Source organism: Geotrypetes seraphini, chromosome 7 (assembly GCF_902459505.1).
Source record: "Geotrypetes seraphini chromosome 7, aGeoSer1.1, whole genome shotgun sequence".
NCBI lineage: Eukaryota > Metazoa > Chordata > Amphibia > Gymnophiona > Dermophiidae > Geotrypetes > Geotrypetes seraphini.
In genome coordinates this window covers 114,407,596-114,430,819 of record NC_047090.1, presented here as the reverse complement: position 1 = coordinate 114,430,819, position 23,224 = coordinate 114,407,596, and the positions used below count along the sequence as shown (strand labels likewise).

Here is a 23,224-nt window from a genome sequence, read left to right as displayed (position 1 = left end):
AAAATGTTCCCTTTAAAACTCATCTTATAGGCCCCACAGGCCTGCACGCTTCATAGCCTGTCAGAATGACCCTCTTTATTAGTGGCCTTCTGGGCAGCCTGTACTGCAGTCCACAGTTCCACCCACATCCCCGTGTGGGATCCAAGGCTTCTCCTTCCTGGTAGCTGTTCTTTCACTCATCGGGCTGCCTTAAGCAGCCCGGAAGCTTTTCCTCTGCTACTGCTTCCTGTCCCCGCAGAGAGAAAGCTTCCGAGCTGTCCAAGACAACGTGTTTACTTCACTCACACTGCCAGTGGCCTGAAGAGGGCAAGAGCAGCTGCCAGGAAGGAGAAAGATGAAGAACTACAAGATTCTGTGGAGGGGAGAATGGTTACTAGAGAGATGCTGGTCCCTGGGGATGGGGAGAAAAAAAATAAAGAGATGCCAGACCTCCAGGAGAGGAAAGGGAAGGGGGTGGACAGAGTGTAAGACTATGGCAGGGAGGAGGAGTGAAGGGAAAAAGAGAAGATGAGATACCAGATCACAAGAAGGGAGAAAGGAAGGAGAGAAGTGTGTCAGACTACTGGAGGGGTGGAGAAAGGAAGGAGAGAGCAATGCCAGACCAGGGAAGGGAAGAGAAATAGAAAAGGAAGGGAAGGAGAGGAGAGAGATACCAGACCACAAGAAGAGAGAAAGGGAAGGAGAGAGGCCAGGGAAGGGAAAGAGGAGAGAGAGATTCCAGACTAAGGTAGGGGGAAGAGAAGGGCAGAGAGAGATATGCCAGCCCACAAAGGGGGAGGAAGGGAAGGAGGGGAGAAAGATGCCAGAGGGGAAAAGTGAGGGGGGAGATGGTGCACAGGGATAGGGAAGGGAAGAGAGATGGAAAAATACAGTTTAAGAAAAGATGGGAATAGGAGACGAGAAGATGGTACACATGGATGGAGAGGAGGGGAAGCCAGAGAGAGGGAAAAGATGATGCATGTGGACAGATGAGAAGGGAAGATGTGGGAAAAGTAGACAGATTTGAGAAGGAAGCAGGAAAATTGAAGAAAATTGAATATTAATGCCAAAGATGGATGTAGGGCAGAAAGTGAAGGAGGAGAGAAATACAGCAAATGCACATGAAGGCCCTCAAAATAGAGTTAAGAGCACAGTCAGAAAGAAGTGCAACCAGAGACTGGGAAAAGATGATTAGAAAAATAAAAATCACCAGACAACAAAGGTAGGAAAAAATGATTTTATTTTCAAATTAGTGACTGAAATATTGTCAGTTTTGAGAATTTACATCTGCTGTCTACATTTTGCACTGTTCAGGAAGAAATGCAGTTCTTTCTGTTTCTATGGTGTTGTATTGCATGCAGAGCTTAGCATCCTAGGGTTTCATTTGTGTATATTAGGACTTTTAGTTTGTGGTTCTATTTTTGCACAGGGTTTATCTGTGTTCTGCATGTGTGATCAAGGCCAGGTCTTCTGGTAGGAATGAATGTCAAGATGTGTTACTGGTGTCATGGCCCAAAGTAGAAACATATTTGTCAGCTCTCCTTCACCCCTTTTGGGCCCAAAATGGCCCGTGCTTAAAAATTAGTGAAGACCACTGGCTCTAAATGATTATTATTCTCAAAATTTTTATCAAAATAACCTAGACACTGACTGGCCTAGTCATTCAGTGGCAGTGCTTTGTATTACTACCATGCAGCAAACCTAAGTCTGATTCTGAAAGAAGGGCATCCTGATTCACTGCACAACAATGGCACCTAGCAGTCACATTTAGAGCCCGTGACTGCAGGTTTCCAGCCTGTTGTTCAGTGACTGAACTAAGGGCTCCTTTTACCAAGGTCCACTAGCATTTTTAGCATGTGCGCTAGCCGAAAAACTACTGCCTGCTTATAAGGAGGTGGTAGGGCTAGCGCACACGCTAAAACCACTAGTGCACCTTTGTAAAAGGAGCCCTAAGTGTCTGATTCACAAAAGCTTTGTTCTCATTATGTGCTTACAGGGAATAAAAACTTAGTACATCAGGCTCAACGTAAATTGGAAAGGATTTAAAATAAGGGAGAAATCCTTATGAGCTGCAAGATCCCAACTCTGGTTCTGATTAACCAAGAAGTTCAAAGGTACAGAAGACATTTGCTAGCCAAAGAATACATTATATTTTAGATGATTGACCTAAGGTCTTAATCTTTTAAGGCTTTGCTGATTTTTATTACTGGCCTTTCAAGGAAAATGTAATGGAAAATTAAGTTCATTGAAAAAGGAACTGAGGAGCTGCTACGGTGGAACCATTTCTCGTTGAAAATCAGCGCTTTTGATGGGGGAGATGGTTCCATTTAAAGGGCCAGCAAGTAAGTCACATCTGTCCAGTCTTACAAAGAATTTTATTTTTATGCTCTTCAGTTTACAAGACTTTTGTATGTTTACAGAGCTTTTATGCTGATCATCTGGCAAATTACCTTAATATCAACTTCAGCCTCATAACGACCAGTCCTATCATCATCATCTCTATCAACATCACCGAAGATTAATGTCCCATTACGGCCAATCTTCACCTGCTTTTTGTATGTGTAGTAAAATTCCACACATTGGGAAACTGTTTTTGATTTTATCTGCAATGCGAAAAGATAAAAAGCAACAAAGTTAGTCTGTGCCATGCTTTTCCTGCTGGATTTTGCTTCTCAAGATCTCTGAAGCTCTGAAAATGAGAGAAACAGAACCTCTAAAAATAGATTAATTTTTCTCAAAATCTTTTCTTCTATTTTTGCCCATGGAAAATATTCTTATAAAATAAGGACCCAAAGTCCATGCCCAGTGTGCAGGGAGGCCTCCTACATCTAATGCTATATGCCCCTCGTTCATATCTTCAGGGCTTGAGCATCGCTTCTATTCAGAAAGGAGAATTCACGCACAACAAAATTACTCAAGCCGCAAAACTAGATAACCAAATCTCCAACCTACTGTTAACCACCCCAGACTACAATATTTTCAAAAAATAAATAAAAACTATACTCTTCATAGACTTATTTATCGTATTCTATAAGATATGCATGTTAAATGTGTGCCCTGTCCAAAGACCTCCCATGTACATACCCTCCTCTAAGATGTGTTTACAAAATAGCACATAGGTGCATATCAGGCAGACACAAGTTTGTATGTGTAAATATGTGAATATGTGCCAGTATTTATATGTGCAACTGTTGCATAAATGTTAGTACCTATTTATAGGATTAGCCCTCCCCCTAGTGTCCAGGACAATGGGAAACCTCAAGTCACATCCCATCTGGTATTTGGTTCAGTTCTTTTCTACTTCTTGAAGATGAGAAGCGAGCAATCATTCTCTTCCCATTAATCTATGGTCATCACCTGATAGAGCCCCATTCTACAATGAGATTATCACCTTGCTTATAAGGGCTTGTCTTGTTTCTCAATCCCATTGTGACTACGCGATCAATTAATGGATGTGAGTTTTCATCAACGTTGGAGTAACTTACCAGCTTTTGCACCAGGAGGAAGTCTTTTTTATAGACTGCAATACCTTTGTTGAAAAGTCTTTTTTCAGCTAACGTCCATCTGTCTGAGCCTAATGGAAACAATGATTTGGTTAAAAATGGATGAAATAAAGAAAGTAAGCTGCTCAACTTTCCTGATCTGTTACTTGCTTCCATCTCTAATTTGAGCTCCTCTTCCTGCTGCACTAGAAACAAAGAATCATGCAGAATGTACCACTCAACTTAATCCTGCTTTGTGTTCACTACTACTAGTCACCATGAAAGACTTTCTCAACTATCAGATTTTTGTCCCACTGACATGGATTTCTATAAGATGTTTTCCCCTCTAGGTGTCCTTTTTAACCGGTGCTCTCTCTCTCTCTGTTTGGCTATCACTCTTTTTTTTTTTTTTTTTCTAGATCATATTTATTAACTGAGCAAATAAATACAGTCATGGAGGACAATATAATACAAGAACAACGGAGCGCTTAGAGGAAAATACACAACCATGACTGTATGGCAAAGACGACAACCATACAATAACGTAACAACCCAATACCCCTCCCCCCCAGGACTGCATAGAAAACAAAGCACCAAGGAATCAGCTCAAGGCCTACCTAACAAAACACGACTGTGTGCAGTTGGGGTCAAGGTGTCCAAAAAGGGCTGTCAAATAGAAACACCCATCCCTGCTTTGTGTCCCAATCAGATATGCACATGGCCTCCATAAGCAACAGGTGAAGCATGTGGGCCATAAGTTGGACCTTGAGGCCCTATCCTGGATATCACCTCTTTAAAGCTAAACCATTATAGTGATAGTCCTTCCGAACCCTGCCCAGTACATTATCATTGTTGTGTAATGGCAGGGACCCCATCCAAGGTAATAATTACTTTCTCTGTAGTGTTTTCAGCTCTTGCTAGTGCAAGATGCAGGAGCCACAGAATCAGCCCAGATTTCCTCAGTTGAGAAAACACCCAACACTTGGCTTCTGTATCTAACACTCATATACTGCAGCATATACTGTCTATCAATAATGATCTATCATTGGACTGTATCTTTAAGCCAAATGCATTTACAGCAGTAATATTTAAATTTGGACAACTTCAGCTATTAAATTTCAATGTCTGCTTTATATAACTATTTCCAAAAGGCAATAGAAGATAATGGAAGTTATTACTCGATCACAGTTAAATAGCTTGAGGTGACATTTGCTTTAAGGTCAGAGATGTCATGGATAGAAGAGGAGGACCTCAGCAGAAGACCCGGAACCTTAATAGTTGAGAACCCAGTCACCTACATCTCCCCTTTCACTTCTCTGGCTAGGATCTCCTACAGTGGACACTGGCAAGGTCACCTACTTCCTCCCTTCTGCGTACCTGCATAGTGATAGTCCGTCAGTGGGTGAGTCCGTGATCGCTTTGGTCTTCTCAACAGCAGTTTGGTCAAAGCAGACTGATGGAGAAGAAAGAGAACATGAATTGTATGAGAGAGAGAAGAATGCAGACAAGACAAATAAAAGAGCAAACTTTTCTTGATTTTTGGCAATCAAATGAAGGGAGTATACATTGTGCACCTCAGTTCTGCAAGGCTGTGACCACAGCTCATCTTACTGCAGCACTCTCTCCCAGTACAGGCAACCTAAACTGACCACAGATCATCTCACTACAGACCTCCCCTTCCTCCCCCCCCCCCACCCAAACAGCACTTTTAACCTAAACTGATCACAGCTCATCTTCCTGGAGACCTCGCCCCCAGTACAGGCAACCTACATTGACCTCAAATTATTTCACTGCAACACACAAGTTCTATCTTCATCTGTCTTGGGGCCCTAAGGTCAGAAGATTTTGAGGACACCCCCCCAATACCAAAAAAAGAGAGGATTAGGGGGCAGACAGGTCTGATTTTAGCTGTGGTTTTGGCTCAGGTTTTGTTTGGCTCAGGATTCAGCACAGAAACAGTTATTGCTTCATTGCTGGATTCCCTCCTGACTCTATTCAGCCAAGGCTCTAGTGCACTAATCCTTCAGCTGGACTTGAGTAGTGCTTTCGATTTGGTCGATCATGCCATCCTAATTGACTGCTTGGAAACAATTGGTCTCTCCGGTATTATTAAATTGGTTCCAAGGATTCTTGACTAAACGATCGTACCGAGTCTATAGCGACAATAATCAATCCTCCAGCTGGGTAAACCCATGTAGAGTCCCACAGGGTTCCCCCCTATCTCCCACTCTATTCAACATTTACCTTTCCCCATTGGTGAATCTACTGCAAAAATTAAAAATCTAATTTTACATCTACGCCGATGACATTACCATAATCCTTCCCCTAACTAGCCTGACTCCTGAGACAAGGAATCATCTAGCATTAACTTTAAAGCAAATCAAATCATGGATGACTGAGTTCAAACAAACTCAATGCCGGAAAAAACCAAATTCTTCCTGGCAAGCCTGAACGACAAAATCAAAGACACTTCAATTTCCCTGAACAGACAGAACTTCCCTTCTGTCGACACCATAAAAATCCTGGGAGTGACACTGAACCTTCACCTCACTCTAGATACTGATCAAAAAAGGCTTCTTGACACTATGGAAATTAAGAACCATCAGAAAGTTCTTCGACACAGCATCCTTCCGATTACTGGTGCAATCCTCAATTTTAAACCTGCTCGACTATTGCAACATCATCTATCTGAGTTCTCTCAAGAAAACCATTCAAAGACTCCGAATAATATAAAATTCAGCAGTGTGACTGATCTTCGGTATAAAAAAATGGGACCACATAACCCCCTACTATCAAAAACTCCATTGGCTGCCCCTAGAAGCAAAAGTGCTGTTCAAATTTGCTTGCCTTTGTTTCAAATCCATCCTTGGTTTGGCCCCCTTATACCTGGTCGCTCATTTTAAATTGGACTGTCCCACCAGACCCACGCGCATAATACAAATGTTTAGCTACCCAATAATAAAAAACTGCCGATACAAAAGATTCCTTGACAGAACTCTTGCTTTCCAAGCAAGTCAACAGAACGGCTGGCTAGGCAACCTCATTAAGCACTCCTCATCCTACCTTAACTTCAGAAAACTAGTTAAAACCAACCTGTTTAACCGATTTGAAACCAAAAACTCTTAAAGCCTCCCCCCTGTACTCTACTTACTTGCACTTGACGTCCCTACAATATGACTCTCACTCTCTCTCTTCCTCCCTACAAATACTCATGTATTCAAAGACACCATTGTTGTTCTAAAACTTCATTGTATTCAATGATTTCATTGTTATTTCTTCGCTGACTGTCCAGCTCTTCTTGTTGTAAACCGCCTCGAACTACTTTGGCTTTGGCGGTCTATAAAAAATAAAATTATTATTATTATGAGACCTGAAGTACATAATCAGGGGAAGAATATACCAGAAATATAAGAACCAGAAAAAAAAAATCACCCTTGTGCATAAGTGAACCAAAAACAAAACTAAACCACAACACACTATTTACAAGGTACAGCACATTTAGAAGCTCTGCTGTAGCCCAATCTCTACTAATGCTGCCCAATTTGCCGATTAAATCGATTCACTTTGGTGAATTGATTCGATATCTGAGAAAATCGGACTCATTGATTCAGTGACCAAAATCCCACCCCCACAGTGAGACCTGACATACCTCCGAGGTCTCCTAAAGCTGAATATCATTCAACCCAGTGGATTGAACTCTGAAACTGATTACAGCATTTTTTTTACGATTCTAACTTTCTTTTTTTGACACCCATATCATCTACATGGGTCTGTACAATAATTTTATGTTCTACTGTCCCTACACAGGACCACTCTCACCAATCATTCTTTCAACCAAAAGAAGACTGTCCATTTAATTGAAGTATATTAATCAAAATATATCTTTATACCCATTTTTATTTTCAATTAGTGCCCATACATCAGGCATTTCTTAATTTTTGCACATGAATATTTTATACTGCTTCTGCCTGGTACACTGCTGGGCTGCAAAAATTTGAGGTGGCCATTCAGGGAGAGGCTAACACGGGGCAGGAGTGCGGAAAGATCACTCCTACCCGGTTCACTACTGAGCCGCAAGAAGAGGTGGCCATACAAGGAGGGGCTCAGCGCGGAGCAGGAACGCGGAAAGCTTCGGCTAAGAACTGAGAGGCTTTTTGTTGGCTGCCGATACCATCAGATTGAATGTCGGCCACCCAGCCTGTTGTTGAAGGCCTTCCTGGGCATGACCATTCCGCTGGATCCAGGGTCTGCCAGCTGAGAAAGTCAGCCTGTATATTGTCCACTTCTACTACATGTGCTGCTGAAAGAGCCTGCAGGTGGACGACTGCCCATAGAAATAACAATAGGGCACTCTTAGTGCCTCTCTGCCTCTTGACGTATGCCACAACTGTGGCACTGTACGAGAACACCCTGACTGCTTTGCCCTCTAGGGTGTTCTTCAGAGTCTGCAGTGCTAGACAAATGACTTGCAGCTCCAGTTTGTTGATGGACCATTTCCTCTGAGAGGGTAACCACCAGCCTTGAACTGGATGACCCTCAAAATTACCTCCTGAGCCATAAGACTGGCATGTCAGGATCATCCAAGAGGATATTCGAAGAGGCAAGCCTTTAGAAAATGACTCTCGCTGGAGCCACCAACACAAAGTTTGACATATCTCCGCTGTCCAGACCAGGGGCATCTGGAGAGAATCTGTCTGTGAAGACCAGCGGAACAATAGCGCATCCTGGAGAGAGCATAGATGAGCTTTTGCCCAAGGAATAAAACAACCTCTATGGTCATTACCATCGACCCCAGCACCTGAAGGCAATGCCAAGCTGTAGGAGCAGGTTTTGCCAGGATCTCCAAAATATGATGTCTTAGCTTCAATTTGCATGGCTCCAGAAGGAAGACATAGCCTTCCACCGTGTCAAAACAGATCTCCAAGTATTCTAGGGATTGTCGGTTCCAGGTGGCTCTTTTAAAAATTGATAATCCATTCCAGGTCCTGCAGGAGTTGGGCAACTTGTGCCACTGCTTTCTCGCCGTCAGCCTTGAATGGAGAACAGATCAGCCAATTGTCCAAATATGGAGGCACCTGGATCTCTGCCTTGCACAGGTGTGTTACTGCATCGGCAACCACCTGGTAAAGGTACGAGGTGCAACTGCCAGACCGAATGATAGTGCTGAGAACTGGAAATGTCTCTCCAGCACATGGAACCTCAGGAACTTCCTTTGAGCCTGAAATATGGAAATATGCAAGTAAGACTCTGTCAAATCCAGTGAGGCTATGAATTCTCCTGGTGCCACCGAGGCTATGACCACACGCACTGTCTCTATCCAGAATCATGGCCCTTTGAGTGCTGCATTGACTGACTTCAGATCCAGGATTTGCCTCCAATTATCTGAGTTTTTCTTGGGTATGATACAGTACATAGAGTACCTGCCCAAGCCTGATTCCTTGGTCAGTACGGGTTTTACAGCTTGAATATCCATGAGCTATTCCACAGTCACCCAGACGTGACCGCTTTCTCTGGCCTTCTGACCAGAGAATCCACATATAGGTCCAGGGCAGAGGACAAAAGAATTTGAGCCTGTTACCCTCGTGAATGATGTCCAGTATCCAGTGGTCCAAGCAAATCTTCACTCAGACCTCCTAGTAAATCAACATCCATCCTCCTATCTGCGGCAGGTTGGTGACTGGCCTGGCTCATTGGTATTTCTTGGGAGTTGCGGCAGGTCGGGAGCCTGAGGGCTGAGCTTGCCTGGAGCCACCAAACTTCTGTCAAGAGCTGTAATATGATTTCTAAACAGAGGACCCCGTTGAGAACCATGAAATTTACCTTGACCCATCCTACCAGGGGCACGAGGTCTACTATCTGGCAAAGACTTAGGGCGATGATCCACCACAATGGCCAAAGATCATCCAACCCCTTGCCAAAGAGTATTTGGCCTTTGAAAGATAGCCTGCTTAACGTAGCCTTGGAAGCAAAATCTCCAGCCTATTGCCTAATCCAGAGGCAGATGGGAATAAGCAGAGACCTTGCTCATGACCCTGAACAGGTCATATAGAGCATCTGCAACATAATCCACTCCTAAAGTTATTAACTAGGGGTTAGCATCCTCTTGCTCTGCTGAAGCCTGATACAATATAATATTGCAGATGCTTGCAACAAAGGAAGTCACTACCGCCATTTTAAGCCCTAAAGCTGAAGTCTTAAACAATCTTTTAAGGCCCAAATCTACTCTGAAGTCTTGTACATCCTTCAAAATCACTCCTCCTTCGCTAGGCATAGAAGTATGCTTGGTAACTTGTGCTACTAGCAAATCCACCTTAGGCGAAGACACAGCTGTTGAAAATCCAGAGCTAGTGGATACAACTTTGTCATAGTTCTCAGGGGCTTCCCAATGCTCCATTAGCATCATTGTAATGTCAGGATGTGAAGGAAAAAAGGTGGTTTAAGGCTTAGAGCTGCTCATGATCGAACACTGCAGGAAAACCCCCCCCCCCCAACACAAGCACAATAGTACTTCAAAGAAATTAAATAAATGCTTATTGGGGGGAAAAGAAAACAACACTGAGCAGCAGAGATATGCGGGGCTTCAGCTTTAAAACCCACCGTGATTCTGTGATGACCTCCAGCAAAGCTACTGATTTAAAAAGGTGGCACACTGTCGAGTCCTCTCCTTGGTCCAGGGCTGCCACAGACTCCTGACTGTATCCCCAGCCTGAGACCCCCAAATCCTCCAAAACTGGAGATTCATTTTGATAGCTAGAGTACAGGCAATGATTCTGATCCCCAGTCCTCCTAGTCTCTCTCTGACTGAACCTCTGATTCCTTTGGAAGTGGCACTGCATTCTGAGGGGGCAAACCCCCCTGCCCAACAGTTGGTGAGACCCAAGATGGTGTAGAACAACCCTGATAATCCAAATAGGCTTCAAACATCAGGAAAAAAAAATAAATCAGGGGTAAAGTCCTGAACAGTCTTATGCCCTAAGGACATCTGCGGGGACTTTTCTTGTCTCCTCAGGGGACCAAAGGTGTCCACGCATATGCGCTTTGTTGAATTGCTAATCAAGGACACTGGAAGGAATTTTTGTCTGAACAAATAAACCATCTATAACTCCTCTGCTCTAGAGGGACAAGAGGGGGCTAAGCTCATTGCTCCCTCCCTTCCTCACATGCCCCATGGAACACAGACACTCTTTAGCCGAGAAGCCAGATCAAATCTGGCATGAATCGGGTAAAACAACCTGAGGATTCCATCTCTATCAATTTTAATCTAAATCTAGGTGTCTTGGAGGCAAATTGTAGCTTTTAAAATCAGATTGAGAAATCCAAGATAGCCACTATAGCAGCATTCTGGTGCCAAAAAATGGCCAGGAAGAGAACTAAATAAAGGCACAAAAAAATTCAGGAAATGGGTTTGGGGGGAGGTATGGGACCCAAATCCCAGCTCCAGAAACCTCCAAAAAGGCATTTAGAAGGCTCCCTTCCATCCCCTCCCAAAGTTTCCCATAGAAAACAATTGTGCTTGTTTCAGCTAAAACAGCAGCTGGAATATGGAGAAGACTACTGCCTCAGACAAGCATGTAAAATGACTCCAAATGCTTGTTTCTTCGGACTTCCAGTCAGACTAAGGCATAACCTGAAATCCTAGACACCCACAGCTCTATACACATCATCAGGGGGTTGGGGGAATGAAGCCGGCACCTGATAGAGCCCTCAGGACCAACATGAGGCCTACAGACTGCACTCAAGCTCCGGTAATGAGGAGCAAGCCTTGCTACTAAAATGGTACCCGAGGCTTCCAATAGTATTAGTGCAGGCTAGCTAGGTAGTGCCCTATAAAAGGATTGCCTTCCCAGATACAAACTTCTGACAGAAGAGTCTGTCTCTTCTCCCAGGCAGAGCTGCCCCAGTAAAATTAGGAACCTCTGAAGCACTGAGAAGCCTCAAATTCAGGATAAAACCCCCCAAAATAACAAATTGAAATCAGAGCAGATCAGGCAAGATACCTTCATATCGTGTGTAGATGGTAAAACTGAGGAGATGCAGCCCAGCCCAGAGATACAGGAGGCAGATCTGAAAAAATTTACATAATGCCTTCTATAAAACTCGCAATTTGAGGTGAATAACCCGCTGGTTCAAGACTCATAAGCCTTTTGAACTGGAAACAAACATTTATTTATTTGATTGGAATTGCAAAAGTAACAGAGAAGAGCAACGAAAATGACAAAGGAGATGAATCGAGTCTTTGAGGAAAGGTTAGAGAGGTTGGGGCTGTTCAGCAAGGAGAAGAGGCAGCCAAGGTCATTGACTGTTTACTCTTTGAAAAAGTACAAAGACAGTGGACACACCATGAAGTTACTAAGTATTTGTTCCTTTCATCTAGCTGACCCATATGGCTAGAATAAACTACCTGAGTCTGTTCGTCATGCCCCTTACCTTGTTTAAAAGTAGAATGAAACCTACCTTTTTGATACAGTCTTCAATTTATAACCCTACACCCCACTGCTCACCATCCTATCCAGAAAATTAACTATCCCCCTAACTGTATCCCCTACCCTGGCATCCTGTCTTAGACTGTTTAGATTATAAGCTCTTTCGAGCAAGGACTATCTCCTTTGTGACTCTGTACAGTGCTGTGTACATCTGGTAGCGCTCTAGAAATTATTTATCTATTTATTTTTAATATTTATATACCACATATATTCTAAGTGGTTTGCACTCAGGTACTCAAGCATTTTTCCTTCCTTTTCTTGGTGGGTTCTCACTCTATCTAATGTACCTGGGGCAATGGGGGATTAAGTGACTTGCCCAGGGTCAAAAGGAGCAACGTGGGATTTGAATCCATAACCTCAGGGTGCTAAGGCTGTAGCTCTAACCACTGTGCCAAATAGTAGTAGCACACTTAAAACAAAGCAGACAAAATATTTTACTAAACATATAGTGGAATTCACTACCAGAGGATGTCATACAAGCAGTTAGCACAGTCGGACTTTAAAGGCTTAGTAGAAAAGTTCATAAACAATTTATTTAGATAGACCTGGGGAAAAGTCACTGCTCATTCCTGGGGGTAAGCGGAATTTAATTTTTCTTTTTTAACTTTTTCAGGTACTTATGACCTAGCTTGAACACTGTTAGAAACAGAATATTGTGCTTGATGACCCAGTAAGACAATGTTTGTTACTGTGCCTCAAAAAAGTGGCTCATCAGCTTTATAACTGTCTTGTCATGCAGCTGCTAATTACTTTTCATTCCTGTATACACCACAGAAACATTCTTAAAATGCTTTTAAGGGCCTGTGTGGCATGCCGCCATCTCTGGAAATGCTGAGGCGTAGACTGGCAGGCGATGCTGCAGACCGAGGTGTGCTGTGAATGCTCACAACTGCAACCTTTTGAATGGGGAATTAAAAATCACACCGAAAGCAGTCAAGAAGGACGCTGCCATTTAACCTCTCTCCTGCACAAAAATGCCAGATACTAATCAAAGCTCAGTTTCAGTAGCAGCGAAATTCACCAGATAATTCAGGCCCAAGATTCTGTTCACTCACCAGGATGTTGCCCTTTGCTTCGTTCAGGCAGTGGAAGGCCAGCTCTTGGTTTGTGCCACCTCCCGGGAGAATGCTGGAACAGGCTGCAGTCAGGAAATCCTCCACTAGCACCAAGCAAAGAGTAAATTCAGTTTAGTGGACAGGAAATGATACTTCATGCTCTATGCTGTGGCTGCACTAATCCTAGATTTTCTGAATAGATTACTTGGAAATTCACCAGGTTTAGTCAAAAGCAGTAGAAACAACGATGGGACTATATCCTAAACCTATGAAGTGGCCCTAATCCACACCAAAAGATCATGGGTATGCTGCTAGAAAGGAGGAAAAATACTATCTGATAGCTCTCCAGCACGGCCTCTTCTTAAACAAAGATAACCAAAATTTAAATCAATACCCCTCCCCCAGAGGTTGTGGTAAGAGCAGACAGCGTAGCTGGTTTTAAGAAAAGTTTGGACAAGTTCCTGGAGGAAAAGTCCATAGTCTGTTATTGAGAAAGACATGGGGGAAGCCACTGCTTGCCCTGAATCGATAGCATGGAATACTGCTCCTCATTGGGTTTTGGATAGGTACTACTGCGTTTCCCTGAAAATAAGACAGTATCTTATATTAATTTTAGGCCCAAACGTACTAGGTCTTATTTTCGGGGTACATACATAATCATCTCTCCCTTCCTCTCCACACCAATTCCTCCTCATGTGCAGCATCTTTCTTCCCCCTCCCTCCCATCCCTTGTGCAGCAGGACCCTTGCCCAGCTTCTATCCTTCCCTTCCATCCTTTATGCAGCAGGACCCTTGCCCAGCTTCCCTTTCCTCCCATCCTTCATGCAGCAGGACCCTTGCCCAGCAGAACCCTTAAGCGAGTACCTCCCCCCCCCCCGAGCACCCGCCGTGCAGCCGAACCCCATCCTTCCCTCCCTCCCAGCCGAACCCCGTTGACTACGACCAAGCCCTCATCAAGCCCGATGTCATCAGTAACGCAGCAGAGTAAATTCACGGGCGGACAAGGCCGAAGCAGCCTGTTTAGAGTGCTGCCGGCCCGATGCTGCTTAGGAAGGTACCGTATATGAAGGCTCGCTCATGTTTGACGGGGTTTAGATGGGAGAGAGGAAAGGATGAGGGTTCGGCTGCACGGCAGGTGCTCGGGTGTGGGGGTGCTTGCTCAAGGGTTCTGCTGCATAAGGGATGGAGGGAGGGAAGGGAAACTGCCGGTAAATCCCTGGACTAGGGCTTATTTTTTGGGGTAGGCTAGGGCTTATATTAAGACCTACCCTACCCTGCCCTAACCTGCCATGGCTTATTTTCGGGGAAACACGGTAGTGACATGGATTGGCCACCGTGAGAACGGGCTACTGGGCTTGATGGACCATTGGTCTGACCCAGTAAGGCTATTCTTATGTTTTTATTTCATCTATTACTCTATTATAACAAAGTTCATTGGGCTAGCCTATTGCCTCAACGGTAATGCAGCATACCACCAAGCAGAGGACACTAGGTCAATTCCCAGGTCAGGTCATCAGGGGTTAGAAATTGCTTTTTGTTTGTTATTTTTTAAATCTTTATTCATTTTCAAAATTGAACAAGTGCACAAAAAATACATTATACAAGTAATTCCAATATAGCACTATAATATTTAACACTTAAAACTCTAGTAGTGTAAATAACCCCCACCCAACCACCCACCCTTCATCTCATTTTCAACCGAAATAGAAATATACATGTGTTATATAACATGTTATAACATATCTTATAGAATAGGGGTTAGAAATTGTAAAGAGGCATCTATCACAGCTTCCAGAAGGGAATCCCAGTCCATGTGTAAGGGTGACACCTAGTGGCCGCCTGAACATAGGGCTCATGACTGCTGGATTCCAAAGGGATCCTCTGTACCTGGCTCTTGATCATCACTGTGATGTTTGCAATATTTACAAACAGAGACCAGTTCTGTGCTAGCTGGTTAAGTGCAGCTGATTGGAATGATCAGAAGCACTATTCAATTAATACTTCTGAATAAGCAGACAGACTGCCTCAGCGCTATCCAGATGGTGCAGGGGTTGAGCATAGCCATGAGCCAAGGCAATCCCAGAACCTACCTGGCTATTCAGTCTGCTATATGGATACTTTAGAACAGCAAAAAGGCTAAGCACCCGTTCTCTGTTCAAATAAGTTCCAGTGTTGACTGCTTTATCTGCATATTCAGTGCTGGCCACTAACAAAACAGAAGCGCCGAGTATCTGGACATTTTTAACAGTCACAGCTGGCATTGAAAATTTTTTAAAAGCAAGTCTATTCTCCAAGGTCTGCAGCCTTCAGGGTTAATAACATAAGAATTGTCGCTGCTGGGTCAGACCAGTGGTCCATCATGCCCAGCAGTCCACTCATGCGGCGGCCCTTTGGTCAAGTTCTAGATAAATGGCACAATTACATATGGCCCTTCCTGACCTCTCTTCTCCGAGAATATTACTGGCATGCCCTGGTGCACCCCTAGTGCTGGTCCTTCCAATTTTATACCTTTGTCCTGTGTTGCCTTGTTGGTTTCCAGGTCTCCCCATGGCCGCCAAACTAGATCTGCTTTATAATTGTCCAGATTCGCCAGACACCTCTCTCGCAGCTCTGGGATATCAGCCTGGAACCGTGAGCCCACATTGATCCGCCTGCCGCAGCAAAAAACATGGTTTAGAAAGTCAGTGGCAAGTCCCCCACCCACATGTATCAGTTAGATTGAAACAGGGCACAAAATGTAGAAGCCTAACTTAGGAGCTCAGCTTCTTTCAATAATTCCTTATCATTCTACATTGAATAAGCTCTGTCATGCAAGGACTGACTCTTACATGTTTGTGTACAATACTGCATACAGTATGTCTAGTAGTGCTATATGAATTAGCTACACTATTAGACCATCTAAATAGCTTACTGAGTAAGGGTAGCAGTGCATTGGTTCTTCAGTTTGATTTGAGTAGTGCCTTCAACTTAGTAGACCATACCGAATTATTGGCCTGTCTGGATGCCTTAGGTTTACAAGGCAATGGTCTGCTGTGGTTTAAAGGGTTTCTGGAATCTAGACTTTACCAGGTTAGGTTTAATAATCAGCTTTCTTCTATTTGGAAAAATCCGTGCGGCATCCCTCAGGACTCCCCACTTTCACCTACATTATTCAATGTGTATCTTTCTCTTTGGGTTCTTGCTTGAGTAACCTGGGTATAGGACTGTTCAGCTATGCTGACGATATTACGATTATTATACCCTGTAGCACAGTTTTGTCCCATATTATTCATAAGATTGAGTCTGTATTGAAATTAATGAATTCTTGGATGCAGAAATTTTAACTCAAACTCAATCCTGATAAGAGTTTTTTTGTTGTGTCACCGCACAAAAATTTCTCATGAACTCTCAATTAGTATAAACTCAACATTGTATACAATCTATCCAACAATTAAAATATTGGGAGTCGCTCTGGATCAGCATCTATGAAAAAAACAGATAGATGCTGTGGTACATAAAGGTTATTATACTCTATGGAAACTACGCACCATTAAACTGTATTTTGAGTTTTCTGGTTCAATCTCTGTTGCTGAGTTTTCTCGATTATTGCAACATTGTCTACCTGACAAGTATTAAGAAAGACATGGCCAGACTCATATTGATTCAGAATACGGCAGTCAGATTGATCTACGGTTTGAAGAAGTATGACCATGTGACGTTGTTCTATTGCGAGTTGCACTGGCTCCCGATGGAGGCTCGTGTCTTGTTTAAGTTGAACTGTCTCTATTATAAGGTTATATATGGCACTGCTCCATTCTATATGGCCAATAGATTTTCTATAGCATCGGATGAACATAGTAGAAAATCTCATGCCCTGTTCACTTTTCCATTTGTACAGGGTTGAAAAAGCAAGAAATTTCTTGATCATACTTTAGGATTTCAAGCAGCTTCCCACGATAAAGAATTTTGATTGTTATTGCTTACAGCTTGTTCTTATAAACATTTTAGAACTCAGTTGAAAACCTATCTTTTCTCAAAATACTTGGCCAAATAACTCTTCTTGTTCTTCATGATATTGTTTATAATCTTTTGTAAACCGCGTTGAACTTACGGTTACACGGTTTAAGAAACACAATGTTATGTTATGAAGTGGTGGTGGTGTTTGTGGTTTTGTGATCAATAAGTTCATGTTACACTGGGGAGTGCGGAACCCACATTACAGTGACATGCTCATAAGTCCCTCTTATCTGTACCCTTCTCTTCAACTGCCAACTCCAGATTCCATCCCTTCTGCCTTGCTGCACCATATGCTTGGAACAAGCTGCCCGAATCCCTATGGCAGGCTCCGTCTCTGGCAGTGTTCAAGGCTCGTGAAAAAGTCCACCTCTGAGAGTGCTTTCGACTCCTAACTCCTCTCACCTTGGATTCTGCACCCCCTACCCTCTATGTCATGTCAAGTTAGATTGTAAGCTCTTCCAAGCAGGGACCATCTATAAAATGTCAAAATGTACAGCACTGTGTACGCCTTTCAGTGCTATATAAGTGACAAGTCATTAAGCCCGTTACATTAATGGGTGCTAGAATACTGTTCACCCTCTATATTGCCCCTTCCATTCACTGCCCTCTCTTCTCTTTCCATCCAGTGTCCGCCCCCCTCTCTCTCTGTCTCATATGGCCTCTCTCCATCTCCTCTTTCCTTTTCCCTTGGTCTGGCATACCTTCCTCCTTCCCTCCATGCCCTGCCATCTGTTCTTCCCTCCAAGCCATTCTCTTCCGCTCTGCTCACTTTCCTCCTTCAACTACTTCATCGGACAATAGCAGCATTCACAATTCATTGCTGTTGCTGGCTTCAGGTATTTCTCTCTGGCGGGTCCTGTGTTCATGAAAACAGGAAGTAGGCAGGACCGGCCAGAGAGGAAGGCCTGAAGCCGCAACAGCAGTGAATTGTAAACGCTGCTGCTGCCTGAAGCACCCGAGGCAGACGGTTCTCTCCCCTCCCAGCCCAACCCCCGCTGACTGTGCGACCCTCCCGGCGAGATGACTTTAATAACAAACCTCCCTCCAGCGTTGGCAGCCACAGCACGCTAAACAGGCTGGTTCGCGGCTTTCTTCTGCCGTTGAGTCTCTATGTCGCGTCATTGATGACATCATTAGTGACGTGGCAGAGGGTCTCAACTGCATGAGAAAGTCGCGAAGCAGCCTGTTTAACGTGCTGTGACTGCCAACGCTGGAGGGAGGTTTGTACTGGTATGTGCAGAAGCGATATGTCTCTCCCCCTCCAGTACCTGTGCAGCACTTTGCTGCGACGCCACAGCGCTCGAGTCTGTTTCTCCCGCTTTGTCTAGCCGCCGCATATGCAATCTGGCCACGGACCTACAGATCAGGGATTACAGATCACGCAGGTCTCAGTGCGCATGCGCGGCTAGCGTTTTATTATATAGGATATTAGCTAGATTGTGAGCCTTCGGGACAGCTAGGGAAATCCAAAGTACCATTTATATTTATTTTAATGTATCTTTAAACTATCTTCATTGTAAACCGCTTTGAACCTCACGGTATATAAGAAATCAAACCAAATCAAATCAAATAAGTAGTAGCAGTCATGCTGTGGAATTTCAAATAATTGTGAAAAAGCACACAGTATTCCCAAATGCTCACCGGCGAGGTATCAGCTATCTAAGCCTAGCTGGAAAATCTGGGGTATGGAAAGAAGCAAAGGAAAATAAAGCCTAGGACTTCTGGGCACAACAGATTATATTCATAAGGCAGAGGATACAAAGCACTCTGCAATTTCCCTTCACTCACAGTCAGTCAGTCAGTCCAGGCCTCTAGCATGAAAATTAGCACTCTGCAGAGGTGAAGCTTGCAGTCCCTCAACTCAGGGTCAAAGCCTATATCTGCTTTTACCGTGAGCTTTATCAGTCATTCCCTTCTGCATAGCTTTCCAGGCGTGGCTTTCAGATGCTGTCAATGAAATACTTAGTACAGCCTGGGTCTGGCATAAGCTGCTAAGCAATAGAGCGTTAAAATATTCCCTGTTCAGGTGAAAGGAAGAGCCATCACCTTTCATCTCAAGAAGCAGCATTAACTGTAAGATACCTCACATTTCAGGGAGAGAATGCAAGAAGGGAAAATTGTTAAACAGAAGGTACCCTGAGGTAAATCTTCAACCTTATACCTTCCCTCAGTTAACTTTCAGGCCACCAGCCCATTTCTTTTAAGATTTTGATAATTAACTCGACGACTGTGATTACCCCACATAAATCCTTCTAACACACTTAGTTGAATTCATACTTTTAAATATTAGACCTCTCTCTCTCAGGCAATTTCTAATCATCATTTACCTGGCTAAATGGGCAGATAGAATACAGTTGTGCTCATAGTTTACACACACCTGGCAGAATTTACATACTAACTTAGTAAATGACAGCAGGCCATCCAGTCTGTCCAATAGTCACATGTCTTATAAATTCATGATTAAATTGTCTTTTCTTCTTTGATAATTCTGGGACATAAGAATGTAGAAACCCGCCCAGGTCCCAACTACTGGAGTTGCAGTCAAAGCTCACTCCAACCTAAGACATGTACAATTTGTGGAAAATATGAGCGATCCTGCAAAACACCCTTATTTAATTTAGGAATACTGGTCCAGTGAAGCTATTTATCATCACATAATTGAATATGTCCTTTAGCAATATTAATAATAAACTGAATTCACACAGATTGCCCCTTGAATGTGTGGGCAAGTTGACATCCACAGATTGAGATGACAATGAAGGGCAAAGTATCCATCACTTGTGCCTTGTCTGGCTGTAATTACTGTCCAAAACTTGCGCATTTCATCCAGGGATGCACTGACTTTGCTGGTTACTGATGAATAGGGAAAACAAAAGAACTGGCAAAGAATCTGTGAGCAAAAGTAGTTCAACTTTATATATCAGGAAAAGGATATAAAAGATATCCAAAGATTTAAAACTGCAGTACTGTTAAAAATCCAATCAAGAAATGGAAAATTATGGGTTCTGTTGTTAATACCATGCCAGTCAGAAAGATTTCAGACACAACTGCCAGGAAACTTTGCAAGGATGCAAAGAAAAGTCCACAGGCAACTTCTAATGAAATACAGGCTTCTCTGAAACCAAGTGGTAAGGCTGTTTCAGCATGCACAATAAGGAGATACTTGAACAAATATGGGCTGCATGATTAAGAGTTGCCAGAAAGCAATGTTACTTACCGTAACAGTTGTTATCCAGGGACAGCAGGCAGCTATTCTCACTAGTGGGTGATGTCATCAGACAGAGCCCCGGTACGGACGTCTCACAAGCACGTGTTGCTTGTAGAAACTTAAAGTTTCTAGATGCCCGCACCGCACATGCGCCGGTGCCTTCCTACCCGGAGATCCGGGCGTGTCTCCTCAGTTCAGGTAGCTAGCCTGAGAAGCCAACCCAGGGGAGGTGGGTGGGACGTGAGAATAGCTGCCTGCTGTCCCTGGATAACAACTGTTACGGTAAGTAACATTGCTTTATCCCAGGACAAGCAGGCAGGTATTCTCACTAGTGGGTGACCTCCAAGCTAACCTCAGTGGGATGGAGGGGGAGTTGGCGACTTAAGAGAATAAATTTTTCAATACTGTTTGGCCAAACTGTCCATCCCGTCTGGAGAGGGTATCCAGACAATAATGTGAGGTGAATGTGTGAACCGAGGACCAGGTGGCAGCCTTGCAAATTTCCTCGATTGGTGTTGATCTGAGGAATGCTACTGAGGCTGCCATTGCTCTGACCTTATGGGCTGTGACCTTACAAGGGAGTGATAATCCAGCCTGGGCATAGCAGAAAGAGATACAAGCCGCCATCCAGTTAGAGATGGTGCGCTTTGATACGGGTCTTCCCAACTTGTTAGGGTCGAAGGAGACAAAAAGTTGAGGAGTGGTTCTGTGTGGCTTGGTGCGATCCAGGTAGAAAGCCAAGGCACGTTTACAGTCTAGAGTGTGAAGGGCCGATTCTCCGTGGTGAGAATGAGGCTTAGGGAAGAATACTGGAAGTACAATGGATTGGTTGAGATGAAATTCGGAGACCACCTTAGGCAGGAATTTCGGGTGAGTGCGGAGGACCACCTTGTCATGGTGGAATACTGTGAATGGTGGGTCCGCCATCAATGCCTGGAGTTCGCTGACTCTGCGAGCGGACGTAAGGGCTACAAGGAAAAGAACTTTCCAGGTGAGATACTTCAGAGGGGCCCTGTTGAGTGGTTCAAACGGGGGCTTCATGAGGTGGGAAAGGACTACATTGAGGTCCCAAACCACTGGGGGTGGTTTGAGAGGAGGGTTAACATGGAAGAGTCCTTTCATAAATCTGGCGACCACCGGATGGGCCGAGAGGGGTTTCCCTTGTAGAGGTTGGTGGAACGCCGCAATAGCGCTCAGGTGGACTCGTATGGATGTGGACTTGAGCCCAGATTGAGATAGGTGCAGGAGATAGTCCAGCACGGAGGATAATGAAGCTCGCTGAGGTTCCTTTGACTTAGAAACGCACCATGAGGAGAATCTGGTCCATTTCTGGGAGTAGCATTGACGAGTGGCGGGCTTCCTGGAAGCTTCCAAGACTTCCCTCACTTCTTGTGAGAATTGGTGAGGGGTTACGTTGAGAGGAACCAAGCTGTCAGGTGGAGAGACTGCAGGTTGGGATGAAGTAGTGATCCTTGATGTTGAGTAAGTAGTGAAGGAAACACTGGAAGTGGTACTGGTTCCCTGCTGCTGAGTTGAAGTAGGAGGGAGAACCAAGGTTGTCTGGGCCACCGAGGGGCTATTAGAATCATGGTGGCCCGTTCGAGTTTCAGCTTGACCAGAGTCTTCTGGATCAGCGGGAATGGTGGGAACGCATATAGAAATCGTTTCCCCCAGTTCAGTAGAAAAGCATCTGCCTCGAGGCGATGAGGAGTGTAGATCCTGGAGCAAAACTGAGGCAGTTTGGCGTTGTGGGGAGCCGCAAAGAGGTCTATCTGAGGCGTCCCCCATTGCGTGAAGATTTGGTGAAGGGGGTTGGAATGGAGAGTCCATTCGTGCGGTTGTAGCAGACGGCTTAGTTTGTCTGCTAGGACGTTGTTCTCCCCCTGGATGTATACTGCTCTGAGTAAGGCGTTGTGGCGCACCGCCCAGTCCCAGACTCGTAGAGCTTCCTGGCAAAGGAGGGACGAGCCCGTGCCCCCTTGCTTGTTGATGTAATACATGGCAGCCTGATTGTCTGTGCGAATGAGGATTACCGTGTCGTGAAGTAGATGTTGGAAAGCTTGGAGCGCATTGAAGATGGCTCTGAGTTCCAATAGATTGATTTGGTGTAGTCTTTCCGCACTGGTCCAGAATCCTTGGGTGCGGAGACCCTCCAGGTGGGCCCCCCATGCGTAATTCGACGAGTCGGTTGTGAGAACTTTCTGATGGGGGGGAGAGTGCATCAGCAAACCTCTGGATAGATTCGAAGAGGTCATCCACCAAAGTAGAGACTGCCGAAGAGCAGGTGTGACTACGATGCGTTTGGATAGTGGATCGGATGTCTGATTCCACTGTGATGCCAGGGTCCACTGGGGGATCCTGAGGTGGAGTCTGGCAAAGGGTGTCACGTGTACTGTGGAGGCCATATGGCCCAGGAGCACCATCAGTTGTCTCGCCGGTATGGTTTGGTGAGTGATCACCGACTGGCAGAGATGAAGAAGGGACTCCATGCGTTGCCGGGGCAGGAATGCTCGGAGTCGGGTGGTGTCCAGGACCGCTCCGATGAAGGGGAGGGACTGGGTGGGTTGTAGATGGGACTTGGAGAAGTTGATCTCGAAACCCAAATTCTGGAGGAAGTAGGTTGTAGCCAAGGCCGCCGAAGTGACCTCTGGGGCTGACGGGGCCTTGATGAGCCAGTCGTCGAGGTATGGAAAGACCTGTAGACCCCTGTCCCTGAGTGCTGCGGCCACTACCACCAGGCACTTTGTGAAGACTCTGGGGGACGAAGATAGGCCGAATGGTAGCACTCGATACTGTAGGTGCAGATTTCCCACCCGAAATCTGAGGAACTTTCGGGAGGCCGGGTGAATGGGGATGTGAGTGTAGGCCTCTTTGAGATCCAGGGAGCATAACCAGTCGTTCTGCTCGAGGAGGGGGTATAGAGAAGCCAAAGTCAACATGCGAAACTTCTCTTTGACCAGGAACTTGTTGAGGGCCCGAAGGTCTAAAATGGGTCGCAGGTCGCCCGTTTTCTTCGGGACG

General features: G+C 44.7%; 1 protein-coding gene across 5 annotated transcripts in view; it reads right to left on the bottom strand.

Annotated features, from left to right (window-relative positions):
• Positions 1 to 23,224, bottom strand: part of MIDEAS (mitotic deacetylase associated SANT domain protein) — a 201,317-nt gene that overhangs the window by 12,706 nt on the left and 165,387 nt on the right. For all 5 annotated transcript variants that reach the window (XM_033953218.1, XM_033953214.1, XM_033953216.1 and 2 more), the window contains exons 6-10: positions 15,508 to 15,650; positions 13,000 to 13,103; positions 4,839 to 4,914; positions 3,465 to 3,553; positions 2,430 to 2,582 (exon numbers count right to left, since the gene is read on the bottom strand). In XM_033953218.1, coding sequence (XP_033809109.1) covers positions 2,430 to 2,582; positions 3,465 to 3,553; positions 4,839 to 4,914; positions 13,000 to 13,103; positions 15,508 to 15,650 — 565 coding nt within the window. The remainder of the gene's footprint in view (positions 1 to 2,429; positions 2,583 to 3,464; positions 3,554 to 4,838; positions 4,915 to 12,999; positions 13,104 to 15,507; positions 15,651 to 23,224) is intronic.